Below are 21649 nucleotides of genomic sequence, written 5' to 3'. Positions count from 1 at the left end.
AGAGATTGAGAGAAATTTGTTATTCTATGGAAACTGGTTAGTTTGAGAGAGAGAGAGAGAGAGAGAGAGAGAGAGAGAGAGAGAGAGAGAGAGAGAGAGAGAGAGAGAGCCTTGGTCTAATATATAATCTATTTTATTTATGTGAAGAGAGGTGGTGAGGGAGGGAGAGAAATAAATTTGTTGTACCATGGAACCTGTTAGTCAAATGCACACACACACACACACACACACACACAAACAGAGAGAGAGAGAGAGAGAGAGAGAGAGAGAGAGAGAGAGAGAGAGAGAGAGAGAGAGTCTTGGTATGTTGGTCTAATAAGTAGTAAATTTTAAAAATCAGGTTTAATATATTAACGTAGAGAGGGATGGGTCGAGAAGTAGAGAAATTTGCTGTGCCACAGAACTGGTTAGCCTCCTTCACCAAAAAGAGAGAGAGAGAGAGAGAGAGAGAGAGAGAGAGAGAGAGAGAGAGAGAGAGAGAGAGAATAGAAAAAAGAAATATTGGTTTATTATGCTAATATAGAGAGGGATGGGGAGAGAGGTAGAGAAATTTGTTGTGCCATGGAAACCTGTTAGCCTCCTTCACCAAAACAGAGAGAGAGAGAGAGAGAGAGAGAGAGAGAGAGAGAGAGAGAGAGAGAGAGAGAGAGAGAGAGAGACTTGGTCTACTGGTCTAATAAATGGTAAATAAAAAAAATCAGGTCCATTATATTAAAGTGGAAAGGGATGAGGGGAAATGTAGACATATTTGTTACACTATGTAAAACGGTTAGCCTCCTTCACCAGAGAGAGAGAGAGAGAGAGAGAGAGAGAGAGAGAGAGAGAGAGAGAGAGAGAGAGAGAGAGAGAGAGAGAGAGAGAGATAAATGTAAATGACATGACTGCTAAAACCATGGACATTTGTATTTATGCAGACATATAAGAATCAATCCTCAATTGTGTTATAAAGCCTCCCATCATTAAATGTCATGAAACTTCACTTAGTTTACGTATCGTTACATCTACTAGACGGACTCCTCTACTCTCTGTCCCTTCTTTTATTTCTAAAACTGACCTTTTCGATGTTGTTCTTGAGAAAATCTCCAATGCTGAGGCCTTCTGGCTTTCTCAGAAGCAAAGATGGCGAGCATCCTGAGTCACGTCTGGGAGATTCGAGTCTTCTCCACCTGGTCAAGAGAGAATTCAAGATCATATAATTTTTATCATACCCACATAAACACAAACACACACAGACATGGACACGCGTGAATATTTGCAGCTGCCTAGCATCGTACTGTCCCACCAATATATTGTAAATTTCTATCAGTTGCATGTCACCTGAAATAATAAAGTCAAAATTAATTTTGTCCAGTTTTTCATCGAGATTGAGAGACAAACAGACAGCACACACACACACACACACACAACACACTCACACACACTTGAAGATATATATATATATGATATAGGTATATATATATATATATATATTATATATTATTATTATTATTTTACAATATATAAAAATTCTACAAGTTGTAAATGTCCTGTAAAAATTTTGATGTTTTGTTTGCAGATCATCATTTGTTGTGAAATTTTAAAATGTTTTTCTTCAGATAAATTATATCATGTAATCTTAAAATGTTTTGATATTTTTCTTTCATTTTTTAGTATATGGTGCACATATAAAATTGTATACTGGGTGTTTGGACTTGAATTCTTAATGTGTTGTCAGTCCAGAGATATTTTTGAACCATTATGTATTTGCACAGGTAGAAGTCGTGTTGGGAGAAAGTCAGAGGCCTCTTGTCTTATCTGATGAGTTGCCAGCATCGGCAAAACAATTTGTTCTGTGTGCCTGTTCCATGGAGCTGTGAGCTATATCCTATGTTTTCATAATCTGAGAAAATGAGAATGAGTAAGTGAGAGAGATGAAGTTGACATGCTGACAGCGAGCCAGTTTTGGTGAGCGTGATTTGTTCAGGTGTTTGAGTCAGCAGATGGTGTCAATCATTGATAAGACTCTGGCATAAACCATGGACTTAGTTTGTTCTATAGACATAAGGAACAAGGTGTTCAATTCCCTATTGTTTTATGGGAGGACTTGAAGACCCCATGAATGAGAAATGTTAGTTAGGAACAAGGGCTGCTTCAAGTTAGGTCCTCTCTCTCTCTCTCTCTCTCTCTCTTGCGTATCGTTACATTTACATACCATTCATGCAGGGTGTGATGTTATACTGGCTCTTTCTTGTTTGTAAAAGTTTTGTTAAACTTACCCAAGAAGTGTATACATTTTTCGATGATTGTTCATATTGTACAAGCATTGTGTAAAGCCAATGTATAAGTGTACCAGTTATAAAGGTAAAGTGATGTTTACTGGTTTTATTATGTTAAGAGTTAAAGTGATGTTCTAGGTAAAGAGAATTATTTTGATGAGGTGGATAATATCTCTTATATGAGTTCTAATGTGTCTTCTAATTATCATTGTGTATGTCATTTTGACTTCAGTGTTGTCAAATAGAAAGATTAGTTTAACTTTTTTAAAAGTGAAGATAATCTTTTGAAAGATTGATACAAATCTTTACACATATTTTTGTCATGAAATGGCTGTTGGTATATTTCATTTTTGCATATTTCGTTCTTATATGTCCCACCATTACTCTAATTTTATAATTAGTATTTTACAAATTTTGTGCTGGTGATTACTTAGCATTTTGTTAGTCATACTTATTATTGAGAACCAGAGAATACATATATGGATTCCAGTCAGTAATATTTTGGTGAACACTTTTTGAGTTAAGTTAATCAGGTATATGTTTAAAACTTGAGTGATGTTAATGGTTTGAATTTTACTTGAGGTGAAACTGCTTTCTTAAAAATTAAAGTTTTGTGAATTAAACTTGATTAAGAAATATAAATTTACACTAGATAACAGTAAATCTTTTGAGATTGTGAATCTGCATATATATTTGAACTTAGAAATAAATTTGTATTTAAAGTTTTAAAAGCACAGCGTTTCATTTTGACCACTAGTAATTACAGAAATTAATGAACACACAAGGTAAGTGATATGTCTGTTTGTTCACCTGAGACTTATCTAGGTGAAAGAGAACCAGGGAAACAGTTATAGCATTTGTTGAAGTGATGCCTATTTTCCACTAGTCTGTTTATAATAGTTGTTACCTACCCATAATTTGATAAAGCTAGATTGATTTTCTCAAGTGATAAGTAAGTTTCATGGGATCAGTCTTAATATTTTGTTATGAGGTTTCAAGTATCTGGTCGAAGTGAACCAATTTGATCACTTCAAGACAATATTATATATATATATGATAAAATATATATATATATATATATAATGTGGTGTATGTATGTATATAACTCTGAGGTAACAAATAAAAAGCTTGGTTTAACCAGGTACATCTCTTAGACACGTATATTAATTACAAATAATCTCTTATCCAAAAACACGCACATACATTTAGGAGACATGTTAACACACACACATATATTTATGTCTGGTGTGTTAAATAAGATATACTTAATATATATACTTTATAGTTTATACATATATATATATAAAGGTTTTGACCGTTAGTTCTTACTTATATAACTTTGGTCTTGACGATGACCACATGATCTAGACTGACCTTTGACCACATATCCGTCGGGAGTGACCTGGAGAAACTTGAGGTCGAAATGGGTGACGTCCTTCTCCCCGAAGGCCTCCAGGTCCGTGCCCCCCATCGTCTCCTTCACCAGCTCCCGATCCAGGTTCGGGGAGGAGACGGTCTTCCTCCCTCGCCTTGCCAGACATACGATCAGTAACACCAAAACTGCACAGAAGAAAAGGAAGACTTTAGGATTTGATTTAATGGAATGTAGGTGGTCAAGCCAATCTCTGGGTGGGCACTTTCAGCCATTCAGTGCACAGTGAAAAGAGGGAGTTGGAGTGGTTGGACAGCAAGATGAAGAGATCAAGTAAGTCAGGGGTCGGCAACATGCTGCCCGCGAGGGATTTCGGTCCGGCCCACCAAGTTAACACCTAGACGCTAATTATCTCACAGTTGTTATCTAGTTTAAGGCGTTGAGCGATCCTTATGGTACATTCGATATCATGGCCCTCCTCCGAGACTGCACAGCTGTCTGTTCCGCTCCCTCCAAAAGGCTGTAAATAATTGATGGTGAAGGATCTGAAGGAGGAATTGGGAGAAAACCCCACAGTTGCACTAAGAGTAATAATCAGAAAAGCAGGACAGAAGATGAAAGGAAGGAAGCTCGAATGAAGGTAGAGTAAAATGCTAAACAGTTTTTGCAGCTGGGGAAGGGGGACTCTCCAAACACCCTTTTGTACTGCCTAAAGTAAACCACTATACGAAATATAGAATATAATACAAAGGCATTTAGTACGATGCTTTACAAATATTTTCGAAACCAGCAATCAACAGGAAATTGTCAGAATATTTAGAAACGAAGGGAGTTTCTTACAGAGATACTATCGAAATTTTTCTGTAACTTTTCCTGAGCACGGTAGGTTTAGTTTCTAAATTATGTAAAATGCTTTTTACTCTGTTTAAATATGAGTGAGAAAGAGAAATCCTTGCAGCTACTGTCGGATGCCTTTGGAGCAATCCTCGTACATTATGTAATTATAGGATTGGTCAGTGATAAGTAGGTGCCTAAAGTTCAAACAGACACTTTTCCCAGTTTTCTCTCATTTTGTTTCTTCCAAAAGTATTATGACTTTAATGGTTCGGAATATTTTAGAGAAATTACCTAGTTATGACGGAAAGAACAAGTCGGCCACAAATTTGATTATTTCTGTGCTATGAATTGAAAAGGGAAAATTTGTTCAAACACAAAATGAATTATAAACCAGTAGAAGAATATCACTAACTTTTTCTCCTGTCATTCATCTTCAACTTGCCAGTTTAATGCCTGTTATTAATTCAGGTAAAAAATTCAGTTCTTATTATTTATAAATGAAGTTCGAATTTTCACATGCTTTTTAAGTCAATTGTATTAAAACAGGCCTCATCATTATGAAAAGGGGTTTCCAGCTACTAAAGACTGAAACTGTAACAGATTTATTAGGACAATTTAGTTCACAAATGCTCTTGCATTCTCTGTCTTTATTCCAGTGGACCTTCACGAAAGCGTAGACATAACTTTTGACTTTCTATTAAATGAAGTAATTATGCTAATGACCTTTTATCGACTTCTGAAACCATAGATGATATATACAATTATCTGTTGAACAACTTTGTCTTTGGCTCTTGAGTTCCAATTACAATATTTTGGGTTCAGAACTGTACAGCTATGTCAATGAGAAAACGAGAAAACCCAACTTGAATGTCGTCACTCCAAAACCAAATTCTTGTTCTACAGGTGACTACTTTGCCCACAACAATAAGGATATTTCAAAATTGATAAAATTAATAGGTATCCCTTGCACTGAAAATATGTTTATGATAATAAATCATAATAAAGGTACCATGACTGATCATTTTGGACGCGATCTTTCCAGCAAATATTAAATGAATATCTATAACAGTCAGCAGAGATTGCACTGTAAATCAGATCACTAGTAGTAATGCAATAAAGTACAGCGGTCCTACTTGCCATACTAAACACAGAAACACGTAAAGTATTTATCTTTCAGGATCATAAATAATAAACAAAAATACAATACAGTACAATACAGAAAACAGATACACTTACCTAAAAAGCAAAAAGAGACTGACTAGGATTATGATGATGGACTGCTGTCCTAAGACAACCCTCGAGGTCTGGGGGCATCACACGACTGTACTGGCCCAGAGCCATAATCTGTGGCATTCAGATCATAAAGAAAATCATTGTGACGCATTTCCAAGATACATCCTGAGAAAGCAGCAACTTTTGGAGGTATCAAGTTCCACCTATAGGACGCAGATAAGGAGGCAAAACTGGGCATGGGTGCCAAGCCCCCAACCTGAAGGGGGCCTTGGACGTTGAGGAGGAAGCTGGGGTACATGGATATATTTGGATAGGGGACAGAAGTCTTGCACGGATCACCAGAACCATCGGTCGAATTGAATCCGCAGTCAACCACTTCAAATGTCATTTCCTTCTCCTTCCAGATGACAATGAACTGGAATTTTCGGTTGCTATTTTTCTCGACCGGGATCGAGATCTTTTCGGTCCCTGATCCCAGTTCGATGTAAGTCACCAGGACCCAGTTCCTGAGAAACACGTACATGAAGTCCTTGGGATAGTCCTCCCAAGGTAACTCCACGATTGGCCCCATATAAAGGAGAATGCCGCTATGGCTATTCGATATGAATGATATGGAAAAAGTAGAATTGTCACACACTTTCAAGGGTTCGTACCAGGCGAAGCTCTTCTCGAACCTTGCGTTCTTGAGTTCACAGCGAGGTCCATAATTGTGGTCGTCTATACACTGGCACTTAAGGGTGTTGTTGATGACCCCACAAGTCCCTCCGTTGTAGCAGAAGCCACTGAAGCAAACGGAGGGCAGGGGTTCGAGCTCCCCGCAGTCGCAGGTGTATTCGTCAACAATGTCGACACCCACCATAGTGGCAGTGCTGCTCGCAACGACCAGAGGAGCAGTGAGGTTTGGTCGCACGCTGTGTTGGCAACTTCGCCCACCGCAAGGGGACTTAGACTCATAGAGACAGGCGTTTATGTCCACCATGACGATGTCAAGGCCAAGGGCTTTCGAAACCTGGAAAGTGATGTGATAAATGATTATGTAAAACATTGTGCACATCAAATTGTATGTGAATATTCCATATGAACAGTCATATATACCCCCATATATACATACATACACATATATATATATATATATATATATATATATATATATATATATATATATATATATATATATATATATATATATATATATATATATATATATATATATATATATATATATATATATCATATCATATATAAGCATGCCATATATATATTTATATGAGCAATATATATCGGCAGTGTCAACAATCACGAAAATATCCATATATCGACGTCTTGCATGTTGGTAATGTGTTTGATTTTAGAATTACTGTGTATATTTTTTCACGAAAGAGAAGTCTTTATAAGGTGGAACCCATCCAACCTCTCATTGCAGTGCAAATATTTCAATTGTTTCAGCTGTTTGGCGCGATGAAACACAATATTGTCGCTGATATGAGGCAACCGGCCGAGTTGGAACTCCACCTTCGAGTTTGTCGTTAGAAAAATGGAGATTATGTCTAACGTCGAGGTCTGGTTGATTATTTTTCGAGAGGATATTTCCAGACGAGGCTTTGTGTGATCTCTTTAGAAACCGGCAGTTAAGGTAAATCCAGCGTCTCTTTTTCTGTGTGGACTGTGAACTCATAAATGCCTATCCAAGACACTTAGACGGGGGAGGGGGAGGTCACTTTAATATTTATTTTATTGTGTTATGATTTGACATTTATTAACCATGCATTTTAGACTTTCATTAAACACTTGTGTATTTGTGGGAGATTAAGGTTTGTTTAATTTTTCAACAGATGTCTGTGGGGTTGCTGTGGTGATAGAGAAAGGACACTGCAATCTTTGCAGTTTAAATGACTTTAAGACTAGACGTACAATGTCTAAGATGGAGTTTGTGAAGTTTTGATTTAATATGTCCACGTACGTACATTTTATCCAGAGAAGAAGACTTTTTAGCCAGAGTAAGATTAAATCTTGAATTATATATCAGAAAAATGATAATTCATTTATTATGAAATTTAAAATTTTTCTTTGTTAATTCATTACTTGTTGGGTTTGTTTGATAATAAATCTATTTTATTATAATTTTGAGGATAATTTAGAGAGAGAGCAAATGCTAATTAAACTGATAATGTGGGTTGAAAGAGAGAGAGAGAGAGACAGAGGGATGGAGTTCCGGCAGAAGGAATGTTGAAGCTGATATATATAATAAAAAAATGGTAAATATGTGTGTGTGTGTGTATAAATGCATACCATTGTGTTTCCAAATCAACAATCACGAAAATTTCACCTGCAGAGATGAGAAGATCAAATTTATTATAATTTAGAAGATGCATGTTGAAGACGTCGACGTTTTTCGGAGGAATTAAGCATTTTGAGTAAGAAATAATTATCCCACCTGATGCCTGTTTATAAATCCTTTTTGGTTCACAAATGCACGTAAATGTTTATAAATTATTAATTATTACATTAAATTAATAAGAATGAGACTTATTCAATTCAGACAGAAAGATACTCAGAAAAATGAAACAATAGGATAATGAGAGATCAAATTTATTATAATTTAGATTTTACATATACATTAAATTGAAAATGAGTTGGCAGCTTTACGATCAGAAAAAAATAACCTCATACATTTCTAATAGAGGATCAAGTTTATTATATAGGAGATGCCTTTGAAATATTTATTCAAATAACAATCTGTAATTATTACAATAATTATTATCAACTTTGCAATAAGATTTCGCATTTCAGCAAATAACAAACCATTACTCTATAGTTTATTTTATAAAATTAGTCTTTTATTAATTCTATCAATGATTGTAGCTTTAGATGTTTACTTAAAAATTAATCTTTATCATATTAGGTAAAATTCGTGAAAATCGTCACAAAACAGTCAACAGATGTTTCACCTTATTTGTCCTGAGCATTTGTTGAGACTTGACATCGGCAAGTGTGAGTGAATGAGTTCATAACGGAGCTAAAATTGAGGTCAACCACGTTGATGCTGACTTCACCTACAGCTGCCTCCACACGTAACATGTCGTACACCTGTTCACGGTAAATTAGGAGGATGTCAGAGTAAATTTCGAAGGTAATATGGATGAGAATATTATGTCCACATACACAAGCTTTAGAGGGGACATGAAGGCCAGCTGCAGGAGAGAAGGTTTTGTTAATTTTTTTAGATAATTTGATAAGCATTTTAACATGTCCATATACACGAGCTTTAGGGCGACAGGAAGGCCAGTTGCAGGAGAGAAGAGATTTGTAAATTTCTTAAGATAATTTGTTAAGAATATTAACATGTCCACACGCACACACGCTTTTAGGCGACATTATGGTTTGTTGAGCATTTAGAAGGGAAGGTTTTGATGATGTATAATATGGTCCAGACTTGGGAACAGAATAAGAGAAAATAAAGAGAATAGAAAGTTTTAAGGTTTGCAGGAGAGAGAGTTTTGAGGATAAAATTTGCTAAGGTCCAGCATTAAAGAAAAGAGGAATGAGAGAGAATAAGAGAGAGAATATCTGGGAAAGAGGTTTGCAGGAGAGAAAGTTTTGACGATACGTGTAATATAGTCCAGACTTGGGGAAGAGAGAATAAGAGAGGATAAGAGAGAAAACATTTAAAGGTTTAACGGGCTTACCTTCACCCTGAGCAAGTGCAATCCGGCAGGTGTTCTTTAAACATCGTGATGTTGCCGCTCTTCCTGTCCACTTTGAAGTAGTTAGCAACATTGGACGAGGTCGTTTCATCCACCTCGAATATCTTGTCATCCAGGTCGAAGTCATCCAGATCCGTCATGTAAACAGCTCCGATGACCATCGATGGGAACTGACCCTAGAATGACGAAGATGAACAATTTTACACAAACTTGTTATTATTTAGGAAAAAAACGTGTTAAAGTCAAGTAGTCTTCCATCATCCAGTAATCAATCTTCCTTGTTTCCATTTAGCTCTCACAACAATAATTATCATTATTATTCAGAAGATGAACCCTATTCATATGGAATAAACCCACATGGGCCACTGACTTGAAAATTCAAGCTTCCAAAGAATATTAGTTGTTCATTAGGAAGAAATAAGAGAAGGTAAATGGAAATACAGAAAGAAAGATCTCACTTATTAAAAGAAAAAATAAATTAATAAATTAATAAATAGATAAAGATGTATTAAAATGCAAAGAGAATAGCACTGGGGTAGTAGTGCACTGCATCTTTGCCTGAACTATTACACGACATCCTCAGGGAGACTGTTCCATAGTCAACGGTGTGAGGAATAAAGGACTCTGGAACTGAGAAGTTCGACAGTGAGGCACATTTACTGGATATTGATGCTGCTGTCCAGCGAATCTGGTTGCCTTCGGCAGATAAAGCGGATCAGGGATCAATTGAGAATGTGAAAGATCTCTGTTAAAATACAATCTTATGGAAAATTGACAAACAAGAGACCACCCGCCGATGCTCCAAGTCATAACTGCTGATATTAGGAAACAGAAAACCTAACATCACGAACCACTCTATCTAAAAGAGACAAGTCTCTAGCAGAAGTAGACATAATAAATACAACACAAAAGTTGACTGTACCTGGTAATTGTAGACCTCAATCTCGCTCCTCCCGTCGGACATTGGAGAATCGTTCTCGTCGCCGACCTCTAGGGTGAGGAGACGGATGCCCTCCGCCCCGTCTGATCTTGGGTCACGAAGGGAAGGAGTACACCTTCTGTTCCTCTCGGTCCAACGACGCCACGGGAATCAGGCGGTACGTGGACCTTCCTCTGAAATGGGAAAGGTAAACAGAGACACTTGTTATATACACATCAGCATTATAGATTCACTTCATTCTATCTCTGTATTTCGAGTAAACCTCGTCGTTTTCAAAACATCCCAATGATATGTGTAATCATTTAGAGCAGCCTGCTCAAACAGAGCTTATGTCGAGAGAGCAAGGAACTTCAGGTAAACAAGGTTTGTGTGTGTTTTGAGAGAGAGAGAGAGAGAGAGAGAGAGAGAGAGAGAGAGAGAGAGAGAGAGAGAGAGAGAGAATCGAGGTGATTAGAAGCCTTTTCTTTTATTCCCCTCTCTTTTTAGACCAGTGCTAGGGTCACGGATCACAAGAAGAGTTAATGATTATTGTTATTATAATTATGACTTCTGGAGTAATACAATTTTACTAACTTCAACTGAAATGTAACAAAATCACTAACTTTGTTGAAATAACGAACGGGAATACATCCATAACTACTTTATGAAACCCATAGGTTTCATATTACATAATTTCGTTTTCATTAATTCATAAAACCTAGAAGTTTCATATAAAGACGTCGTTCCATCTTTAGCGAACTGTTGAAGCGTCGACCCAACTCTTCGCTATGAAATATTTATCATCAGGAGACGAATACCACACTTACCCACCAATCTGGAGACTGAACTTCTCCAGCCAAGAAGCTGGAGTCCCTGGGTCAAACTCCATGGTGCAAGGACAGCCATGGTCACCGCCATCAACATCGTCAAGCTTTATGGTTATGGATTCGACATCTTCAGGGTACAAGTTTTCCATGATTTTGGCGTAACCGTTCTCCTGCAGTGGACGAAAACAAGTAAATTTGTTAATGGGGTCAAATGCAATCTGTAAAATCTAGTTCACAGAGTTTTCTAACACTGTCGTTGAGGAGAATTTCTGTTTCATTTTACTGAATTATTATTATTATTATTATTATTATTATTATTATTATTATTATTATTATTATTATTATTATTATTATTATTATTATTATCAGAAAATGAACGCATTCATATGGAACAAGCCCACCACAAGGGCCACTGACTAGAAATTCAAGCTTCCAAAGAATATGGTGTTCATTCGAAAGAAGTAACAGAAGGTAAAGGAAAATACAGAAAGAGGAGATCAGTTATTAGAAAACAGATAAATTAACAAGCAAATAAATAGATAAATAAAAATAAGTAAATTATTAAAATGTAAGTAAATTATTAAAAGGTGATATATATAAGAGGTTAGTAAGTTTTCTGTAAAAGGACTTGGAAACAGTTTTTGTTTTGGTAGTTATACAGAATAATATTTTCAAAGCTTCTAGCTACATTTATTTGCCATACATTCATACACTTATCTTTAGGAAAAATAATTCATTTGTCAAATTTATTTAAAACTTATTGATCGACCTTTGTCATTTCTGAAGTCATAAAGTTATATTATTGGGCGTGATTATAATGAATGAGATTCAAACAAGTACACACTCCAATGAAAGCATAAAATATGACTACATATTTCTACATAACACAAGGCTGTTGTTTTGTTCATCCTTTGATCGCCAAATCGAAATGAGGCTTTGTTTCCTGAAGGTTCGATAAACATTAGCTGTTCCAAGTACTTAAGCAAAATCTGTTTACCTGGATATCAAGCCTTGGCCCATTTGTTTTAATACCTCTTCCACAATCTTGCCAGTATTTCCTTGGTCTTCTCTTCTCCTCCTTCCTCCTCCTCCTCCTCTCCTCCTCCTCCTCCCTCCTCCTCCTAAACTCTCAATTTTTGCCACCCTGTTTACCTCCATTCTCTACACGTGATCTAACCAACTCGTAACATTTATTCATTTTTCACCTAAGACAACATTTTATCACATCTTTGTCGTATACACATTCCTCAGCCTTTCATTGATTCTGATCCAGATATACTAGAAAATCAATCATCGCAACAACCACAACTTTTCTGAGTTATATCTGCCATTCAGATACAAATATCTCTTATTAAAGGTCAACAATCTTATAACATAATCATCGCGGCATTTGTAAGCGCAACATCTGGACATTGCCGCCCAAGGCAGTTTCAATGCCTTGAAACATTAAGGAAGATAAGCACCTCCAGATGTTTTAATTAGAAAGAAGAAGAACTGAAAACTCAGCTAGGTGCAGAAAGGACGCAGCAAACACCCTTCAGTAATGCCTTCAGTGCAACACCTGGAGTCACTGACGGCACTACAACCCTGTGGTTGATGTTACATGAGGAATGTCTGCTGGAAGATGTTTTAGTTGGAAAAGGAACGAAAAGGTGTGAAGAAAAGTGAGTTCGGTGAGAAGGGAGTAAGAATATTATACAAATCTAACCACATGAAAGGCAAAGCTGACATGAACACTTCTATGACGTTCACGATGAAAGAAGAATTTTATGTCAGGAAAATCACAGATCACCAGGGGAACTTGTCGGTAAAGCTGTTTAGGAACAGGTGCAAAAGCAAAGGGTTAGTTAACGTAACAACGAGATTATAAATACGAAGCTGCAGGATGAAAGCGTTGATCATACATCAGTATACAAGATGAATACAGCAGTTAATGTCAAACTTTGGAAAAAAAATAATCTAAGTCTGATGACAACTTTATTAAAAATACTTCAGGGAGAAAAAGTTGGTCTTTAGGGATGTAAATCCGGAGAGAAAGGTTAATGAGCAAACTGATCTTTGAACAACTGACAAATGAAGAGATACTGCTGAGAAGAGTTCAATACAGTCCAGTGTTGATAAAATGAGGATATCAAAGAGGTACTGTATATGGAGGGTAGTAGACAGGCAAAAATGAATGCAACAGAAGAGCTGGAGGGATTAGTTTTAATTCATGAATACTTACGCAAGTAATATGAGGCTATAATTAAAATTTTGGAGAAAAATATAGACACCGTAGACTGAAGTAATAGAGTGGCTTATGAAAGTTCATAAAAAATGTAAGGAAGACAGAAAGGTTACAAAAAAACAGACATGAGTAAAAGCTACTCCTCGAGATATTGTTTAAGATGTAGAGGTGGTTTCAGGAATAATAGGGGATATTATGTTAATTAGTATACTTGGGAAGACGTTGCTAGGGATCTGATTGAGAACGTGAGATATGATAGAAGGACTGACAGAGGAGAAGCATTGCAGGTTCAAGAGGGAGAGCGTGTGTGGAAGAAGCTCTTTTGGCCAAATAATTATTTGAAGTTTGAGATCAAACGGATCTAACCATATACGTACTACATGGACCTAGAAAAACACATATGATAACTAAGAAGAATTTCATTTGTGATATTGCTGAGGATGTAGTTTTATATGATGAAAGTTAAGATAATGTTAGATTATGCAAACGATAGAATGACTTATTTGGTGTAGACCCCTGGTCTTAGGAAAGAGTGTTATATGTCTCTGTTTATATACATATCTAATATCTATGGATGGAGTGGTGTCGAAAATAAGAGGAAGTACAGGATATGGATACAAAGCTACGGGACAGAAAAAGGAGTCTTGCACGACCTACAGAATGGTTGATGCTTGCAAAGAATAAGGCATTATTATTATTATTATTATTATTATTATTATTATTATTATTATTATTATTATTATTATTATTATTATTATTATTATTATTATTCAGAAGATGAACCCTATTCATATGGAACAAGCCCACAGGGCCACTGACTTGAAATTCAAAGTTCCAAAGAATATGGAGATTTGGAAGAGAAACAGCAGGACTCAGTGAAAGAGGATGAAAGTGTATGTAGGTGGAGAAAGATGAAAGTGAATGTGATCAAGAGTATGGTTATTGAGGTGAATGGAAACCAGGAAGATGGAGCAACAAATGTTATGTGGATGGCAACAGAAACAGAGCTGTTGATTCTCATCTGTATGTGAGAGTAATGTCACGTAAATTGTGGTGTGATTAAGGTAGTGCATCCCGGAATAGTAAACCGTGGACATTTTACAAAGAATTTTCCACGTTTGAAGGAAGTGTGTTTTGTGTGTGCTTAAATTAGGAGAGAGAATGGTATTATACGTGTGATGCGAGATGCTTGTAAATGAGGTTTATGTGTATCTCAACGGAACAGATAAATTCATCTCAGTTTCGAGAAAGGAAAAAGTGATTCTGTACAGCACTCACCGGCAGATGTATGTGCGGGTGGTTGTCATTGAGATCTTGTATGACCAGATGAACGGTGGCGGGGTCAGCATCATGACCTCTTCCTCCTTCGTCGTTGGCTCTCGGATACAAGGTCATTATGCCCTTCTTAGCAGACTCGCGATCCAAGCACTGAAGGCATAAAAATTCACGGTTTTATAGGCAGCTCTCGCTCATTGTAAAATGGAGGAAGAAGGAGGAGACCTCTTTCCTCTTTTGCCTTTAGCTCTTTTTGTGGCTGAAAGTTCGGAAAGGGAAACCGCATTAAAATCACAAAAACAATTCGTGCTCACATCTGTTCCTCAAAATAATGGCATCAAACTGACATCTTCTCTACTACAAATATTAAAACCCCACAGCAGGCAGGAAGTGTTTGGAAACATAACCATAAACTTAGGTACTCACTCCTTTCAGCGACAAGTCTCCAGTCTTGCTGTCTATGGTGAAGTTGTGGAGCTCGATTGGAGACAGGTAATACAGCATGTTTTGGTCGACACTGTTGGGTAAGTCCGGGTCTAGTGCGGATACCTGAGAAAAAGACATTAAAAAAATTTTGTTTATCAAGTATCGATAGCCATGAAAAAATCTCAAGATACAAGCCTCCTGTCATTCAGCCTTGTGTTTCTTACAATAAACGTAGATCATCATCTGTTACCTCTAGGTTGCCTCCACACTACAGTAAAACGTATAAAAATATAACTTATCGCACAAACGTCACAAACAGGTTGAATACAAGTCAACGACTTATCAGTAGTTGTAACCAACGGTTATCCAGCATTTGCTAAAGATTCGTTCTCCATTTACGGTCGTTGGCTTGTTTTCAACTTGTTTGTGATATGTAAGCGCTAGGTTGTTGACGTGTGTTTATGACATGTTTACTGTGGTGTGGACTCATTCTTGAACAACACCTAGAGGTAAACCTCACCCTCCATTAACGAATACACCACTCCACAAACAGGATTATTATTTGTATTTTGCGTGCTGTACAGGGTGTTCAGCTTCATCAATAGAAAGTCTAACAGGCTAAAAACCACCGCCGGCACTTGCACTAGGTTCAAAACTGAATGGGGTAGAAAATTTTCCAACACTTGTGGGGCTGTTAGTGGCCTAAGGGGTTCATCATCACATTCTGGATCACTAGCACTGCAATAAGAATCATCTACTCGTCACCTGTTACGTCACGGTCACTAACGTATTATCATATTGTCTTCCTCAGCAACAACACAGTTACCGAGATTTGTTACAGGAAAATGATCATATAATGAGAACGGTGATTGGCTCTCACTTGACATTAACAAGAGCGCTGATTGGCTGGCCCGTCACTCGGCGTAAAATACTAGTCTCTTAACAGGCATCCTTTATATCGGCTCTCCGGAAACTTGAAGCGTAAATTGACAGCCGTTCCACAACGCCCTCCCCAACCCAGCCCCAAAAACAAGGCCTATATCATGATTCTCGATGACAAAAATTCTCATCATGTGTCTACAAAAACGTTTCACTGTCTCTTGCGAAAGGCGGAAAACGCTTTGCATCGAAAGCCATTTCCGATCGTAATGCAGCCGATGCATATCGTAATTTTTGACAGACTTTTCTCGAATTTTTTCGAATGTTCGATGATATATATATATATATATATATATATATATATATATATATATATATATATATATATACATATATATATATATATATATATATATATATATATATATATATATATATATATATATATATATATATATATATATATATATATACATATATATATATATATGTATATATAGATATAGTTATATATATATATATATATATATATATATATATATATATATATATATATATATATATATATATATATATATATATATATATATATATATAATCAGTCAGTAAGCTACAAACGTCCTTAATATCCAATTCGCTTCTACCTAAATAATATATTTTCACATATGTTACCAAAGGAATTTTTTTTAGTTGATAATAAATTCATGTCTCGTACTAGAACCAGCAAGACAAGAACTCAGGACTACAGTGGATTTTTAACCCACGCTGCCAGCAAGTGAGGTATAAGTAGATATCGTCTTCCCCACAAGAAATCACCCACGAACCTGGTGTTTGTATTTGGAGACGATATCTACCCACCTCTGCCATGCTAACTACATAGTGCATTTGTCGTGACGCAGCTGTTATTATGATTTTTTTATCACATCACCATGATTCATATTCAATCGCAGGGCTACAAAACGTCCTTAAACATCCACCGCCTACCGGAAATAATATATTTTCATATATGTTACCAAAGGAATTCTTTTAGTTGATAATAAATTCGCTTCGTTCGCGGGCTCGAACCAGCGGAAGACAAGAACGGTGACCAGTGGACGCATTTTAACCCACGCGACCAGCAAGTGAGGTAAGTGGATGTCGCTTCTTTCCCTATACAAATCACCCATTGAACTCAGGGTTTGTACTTGGAGACGAGCATTCACCCACCTCCTTCGCCATGCTACCACGAGCGCCGGCTGCACGCAGCCATATTATGACTTTTTTTTTATCACATCACCGTGATTCACATTCGTCAGTACAACGTCTTTGTCATCCACCCGTTTCTAATCTCGAAATATTTTTCATATATGCCAACAGCGGGAATTAGCCGATAATATCGATTGGCCTTGTGGGCTGAACGAAGACAAAGCAACCCAGGACTGGCACGGATTTATTTTTAACATGTCATAAAGTTAGGCATGATATTGTCTTCCTTCATTCTCCGCCGAATTTCAGGTGTTTGTATTTGGAGCACTATTCTCACTCATTCGCCATGCTAACCACGCAGTGCGCTTGTCACACATATTTCGACCTTTTTGCACATCGTCGCGATTCATATTCACCAGTGTTACAAACGTCTCATCACCACTTGCTTACTCCCAGTCAATAAATTTTCATATATGTTAATGACTTTTTTTTTTTTAGTTGATAATAATTTGTTACCAGGCTCAATTAGAAGACAAGAATCAGATCAACAGTGACCCATTTAACCATGCCAGCGCGAGGTACAAGTGATAATGTCTTCCTTTACACACACGCCGACCAGGTGTTTTATTTGGAGACGATAATTCACTCTTTCGTTATGCTAACCACGATGTTGCTTAAATGCGACGCAGTTATGACTTTTTATCATATCATCGCGATTCATAGCCAATCAGTGTTACAACGTCTCTTATCATTCAATTGCTCTACTCGAAGTAATATATTACATAGCGTTACCGAAGGATTTTAGTTGATAATAAATTTTAGCCAAACCAGCGGGCCGAATCATAAGCATTAAAGCAACCGTACCGCTGTGCCCATCTATTTAATTTCCATGACGCCGCCAGCGCGGCGTGACTGCCTTTCTCTCATAGCTGGGGTCACCTGCCGAACTTGTGCGCTTGCATTTCGGAGACGATATTCACCATCTTCGTTACGTTGACCGACGAGTGCTGCCATCGCACGCAGCCATATTTATTCTTTATCATCATCGCGATTCATACTCAGATCAGTAAGCAAACGTCTCTTATCATTCACCGCTTCTACCGAAATAAATATATTTTCATACATGCGCCAATGTAATAGTGAGTTTTTTTTTTAGTTCATGGTGTTCGGCATCACAAGAATCAGACTACAGTGACATTTTGGCCCCACGCGGCCAGCGCGAGGTATAAGTGATGAATGTTTCCTCATAAATACCTGTCGAACTTCAGGCAGCTTGTATTTGGAGACGATATTCTGTTCTCAACACGCAAAGTGCTTGTCGCACGCAGCCACATTACATCATCGTCGCGACTACATTCAATCAGCGTTGGCAAACGCCTCAATAGCCCAATTTGTTTACCGAAATAATATATTTTCATACATGTTAACAGAGGTACCTTTTTTTTGCTGATACAATTAGTCGCCTCGTCGCAATATCAAGAACTCCTGCGACCATAGCGGAAGCATTTTGCTTAAGCAAAGCCAGCGCAGAGGTGAGCTATCAAGCTTCCACCCGTCGAACTCCAGATGCCTGTATTTGGAGCATGAGATCATCATCTTCAGTTATGTTAATCACGTAGTGTATTTGAACAGACGCAGCCATATTATGCAATTCTTTTTTTATCATTATCACCGCGATTCATGTTCGGTCTCAGTGTTGTTAAACGCCCACGACCACTCCGCCAACCTTCGAGTCAATATATTCACAGGCTACCGAAGGGGATTTTTTAGCTGATAATTAATTCGTCATCTCAAAATGGAACCCGCAAGACAACTCAGGACTGCAGTGGATTTACTTTACCAAGCGGCCAGCAAGTGAGGTGTGCGGATATCGTCTTCCCTAGTACAAATCACCCGTTGAACTCGCGTGTTTGTATTTGGAGACTTTGTCTCGCTGCCTGGAGCCTCCATGAGACGATGAATCTATTATCAACTAAAAAAAAAGTTCCCCTTCGGTAACATATATGAGAATGATATTATTTCTGAGGTAGAGCGAATTGGATATTAAAGGACGTTTGTAGGTCACTGATTGAATATGAATCATGGTGATGTGATAAAAAAGCTGGCACATGGCTGCATGCAATAAACGCACCACGTGGTTAGCATTACAGAGGTGGGTGAATTTTGTCTCCAAATACAAACACCTGAGTTCGACGGGTGATCGGTATAGGGAAGACGATATCCACTTATACCTCACTTGTTGGCCACGTGGGTTAAAATGCGGTCATCAGAACTTGAGTCCTTATTCGCTTGGTTCGAGCCCACGGAGACGACGAACTTATTATCAACTAAAAAAATTCCCCTTCGGTAACATATATGAAAATATATTATTTCCGAGGTAGAGCGAATTGGATATTAAAGGATGTTTGTAGCTTACTGATTGAATATGAATCATGGTGATGTGATAAAAAGTCATAATATGGTGGCAAGATTTACAAACGACTAATGCAATAAAGTATGGCAGAGGTGGGTGAATATCATCTCCAAATACAAACACCTGAGTTCGACGGGTGATTTGCATAGGGGAAGACGATATCTACTTATACCTCACTTGCTGGCTGCATGGGTTAAAATGCGTCCACTGTAGTCCTGAGTTCTTGTCTTCGCTGGTTCGAGCCCACGAGATGACGAATTTATTATCAACTAAAAAAAAAAAAAATTCCCCTTCGGTAACACTTATGAAAATATATTATTTCTGAGGTAGAGCGAATTGGATATTAAAGGACGTTTGTAGCTTACTGATTGAATATGAATCGAAGGCGGATGATAAAAGTCATAATATATTACGTTATACAAACGCATTCACGTGGTTAGCATGGCAGAGGTGGGTGAATATCGCCCAAATACAAACACCTGAGTTCGACGGTATCGGTATAGGGAAGACGATATCTACTATACCTCACTTGCTGGCCGCGGTACAAAGCATCCACTGTAGTCCTGAGTTCTTGTTCTCTGGTTCGAGCCTAATGAGGCGACGAATTTATTATCAACTAAAAATAATAATTCCTCTTCGGTAACATATATGCATGAAAATATATTATTTCCGAGGTAGAGCGAATTGGATATTAAAGGACTTTTGTAGCTTACTGATTGAATATGAATCACGGTGATGAGATAAAAAAAAAGTCATAATATGGCTGCGGGCGACAAACGCACTACGTGGTTAGCATGGCAGAGGTGGGTGAATATCATCTCCAAATACAAACACCTGAGTTCGACGGGTGATTTCTGACGAGTAGCAAAATCTTACATCACAGCCTGCACTGGAATACTGTGTAGAGTTTTGATAAGTGACAAAGTCTGTTTAAGTCAGGGTCTTCTTCCTAGCCGCGTGGGTTAAAATGCGTCCACTGTAGTCCTGAGTTCTTGTCTTCGCTGGTTCGAGCCCGCGAGAGGACGAATTTAATATCAACTAAAAAAAAAAGAAAAAAATTCCCCTTCGGTAACATATATGAAAATATATTATTTCCGAGGTAGAGCGAATTGGATATTAAAGGACGTTTGTAGCTTACTGATTGAATATGAATCACGCTGATGTGATAAAAAAAAGTCATAATATGGCTGTGTAAGCATAAAATGTAATTACGGGTTAGCATGGCAGAGGTGGGTGAATATCGTCTCCAAATACAAACACCTGAGTTCGACGGGTGATTTGTATAGGGGAAGACGATATCTACTTATACCTCACTTGCTGGCCGCGTGGGTTAAAATGCATCCACTGTAGTCCTGAGTTCTTGTCTTCGCTGGTTCGAGCCCACGAGATGACGAATTTATTATCAACTAAAAAATTCCCCTTCGGTAACATATATGAAAATATATTATTTCTGAGGTAGAGCGAATTGGATATTAAAGGATGTTTGTAGCTTACTGAATGAATATGAATCACGGTGATGGCAGAGGTGGGTGAATATCGTCTCCAACACAAACACCTGAGTTCGACTGGTGATTTGTATAAGGGAAGACGACATCCACTTATACTCACTTGCCGCCTTCAGCATGGGTTAAATGCGCTCATCAGTCCTGAGTTCTTGTCTTCGCTGGTTCGATACCACGAGACGGCGAATTTATTATCAACTAAAAAAAAAAAAAAATTTCCCTTCGGTAACATACATGAAAATATATTATTTCTGAGGTAGAGCGAATTGGATATTAAAGGACGTTTGTAGCTTACTGATTGAATATGAATCACGGTGATGTGATAAAAAAAGTTATAATATGGCTGCGTGCGACAAACGCACTACGTGGTTAGCATATCAGAGGTTGGTGAATATCGTCTCTAAATACAAACACCTGAGTTCGACAGCATTTTGTATAGGGAAGACGATATCCACTCTCTTATATCTCACTCTAAGCTGGCCACGTGGTTAAAATGCGTCTACTGTAAAGTCCTGAGTTCGTGTCTTCGCTGGTTCGAGCCCAATGACAAACGAATTTATTATCAACTAAAAAAAAAAACTCTCTGGTAACATAT

General features: G+C 37.5%; 2 protein-coding genes across 2 annotated transcripts in view; both read right to left on the bottom strand.

Annotated features, from left to right (window-relative positions):
- LOC136837857 (DE-cadherin-like) overlaps positions 1 to 21649 on the bottom strand; it is a gene marked incomplete at its 5' end in the record, with an annotated part of 75772 nt that overhangs the window by 8145 nt on the left and 45978 nt on the right. Inside the window, 5 exon segments of the mRNA XM_067102743.1 lie at positions 1055 to 1166; positions 1275 to 1317; positions 3585 to 3817; positions 5704 to 5767; positions 5770 to 6706. Coding sequence (XP_066958844.1) covers positions 1055 to 1166; positions 1275 to 1317; positions 3585 to 3817; positions 5704 to 5767; positions 5770 to 6706 — 1389 coding nt within the window.
- LOC136837858 (uncharacterized) lies at positions 10436 to 14897 on the bottom strand. Its single transcript, XM_067102744.1, has 3 exons — positions 14653 to 14897; positions 11148 to 11317; positions 10436 to 10514 (listed from the first exon to the last, which is right to left on the bottom strand). Exons 1-3 carry the CDS (start codon positions 14767 to 14769, stop codon positions 10436 to 10438), a joined length of 366 nt encoding a protein of 121 aa, XP_066958845.1. The 5' UTR covers positions 14770 to 14897.

Source organism: Macrobrachium rosenbergii, unplaced genomic scaffold (assembly GCF_040412425.1).
Source record: "Macrobrachium rosenbergii isolate ZJJX-2024 unplaced genomic scaffold, ASM4041242v1 13875, whole genome shotgun sequence".
Taxonomy (NCBI): Eukaryota; Metazoa; Arthropoda; class Malacostraca; order Decapoda; family Palaemonidae; genus Macrobrachium; species Macrobrachium rosenbergii.
The sequence above is the reverse complement of the archived record's forward strand: the minus strand, read 5'-3'. Positions and strand labels throughout refer to the sequence as shown.